Source organism: Eimeria tenella, genomic scaffold, assembly GCF_000499545.2.
Source record: "Eimeria tenella Houghton genomic scaffold, Eth_scaff2571, whole genome shotgun sequence".
Classification (NCBI taxonomy): Eukaryota; Apicomplexa; class Conoidasida; order Eucoccidiorida; family Eimeriidae; genus Eimeria; species Eimeria tenella.
In genome coordinates this window covers 8,011-8,302 of record NW_013542440.1, presented here as the reverse complement: position 1 = coordinate 8,302, position 292 = coordinate 8,011, and the positions used below count along the sequence as shown (strand labels likewise).

The 292-nt window shown below is 65.1% G+C and overlaps 1 protein-coding gene across 1 annotated transcript in view; it reads left to right on the top strand.

Moving 5' to 3' along the window:
• Position 1: 1 nt before the first annotated feature.
• ETH_00036330 (uncharacterized protein) overlaps positions 2-292 on the top strand; it is a gene marked incomplete at both ends in the record, with an annotated part of 720 nt that continues 429 nt past the window's right edge. Inside the window, one exon of the mRNA XM_013375156.1 lies at positions 2-158. Within this exon, the coding sequence (XP_013230610.1) occupies positions 2-158 (157 nt within the window). The remainder of the gene's footprint in view (positions 159-292) is intronic.

The following is a 292-nucleotide window of genomic DNA, read 5'->3' as shown; positions in this document are numbered from 1 at the left end:
CATGCACACCCACCGCCCCCCCCCGCCGCTGCAGCCACCGCAGCAGCAGCAGCAAATGCCGCAGCAGCACCAGCCCAACGGACTTGCGGGGCCCTTGGGGGCCCCCGGACAGGGGCCCCCCAGGGGCCCCCTTCCCAATGGGGGGCCCCCCATAGCGCGTAAGTTGCTGCAGCTTGTTGACAGCTAGCTAGCTGTAGCTAGCTGTAGCTAACTGTAGCTAGCTAGCTAGCTAGCCAGATGTAGCAGGCTAGCTGCAGCTAGCTGTGGGTAGCTAGCTGTAGCTAGCCAGCAG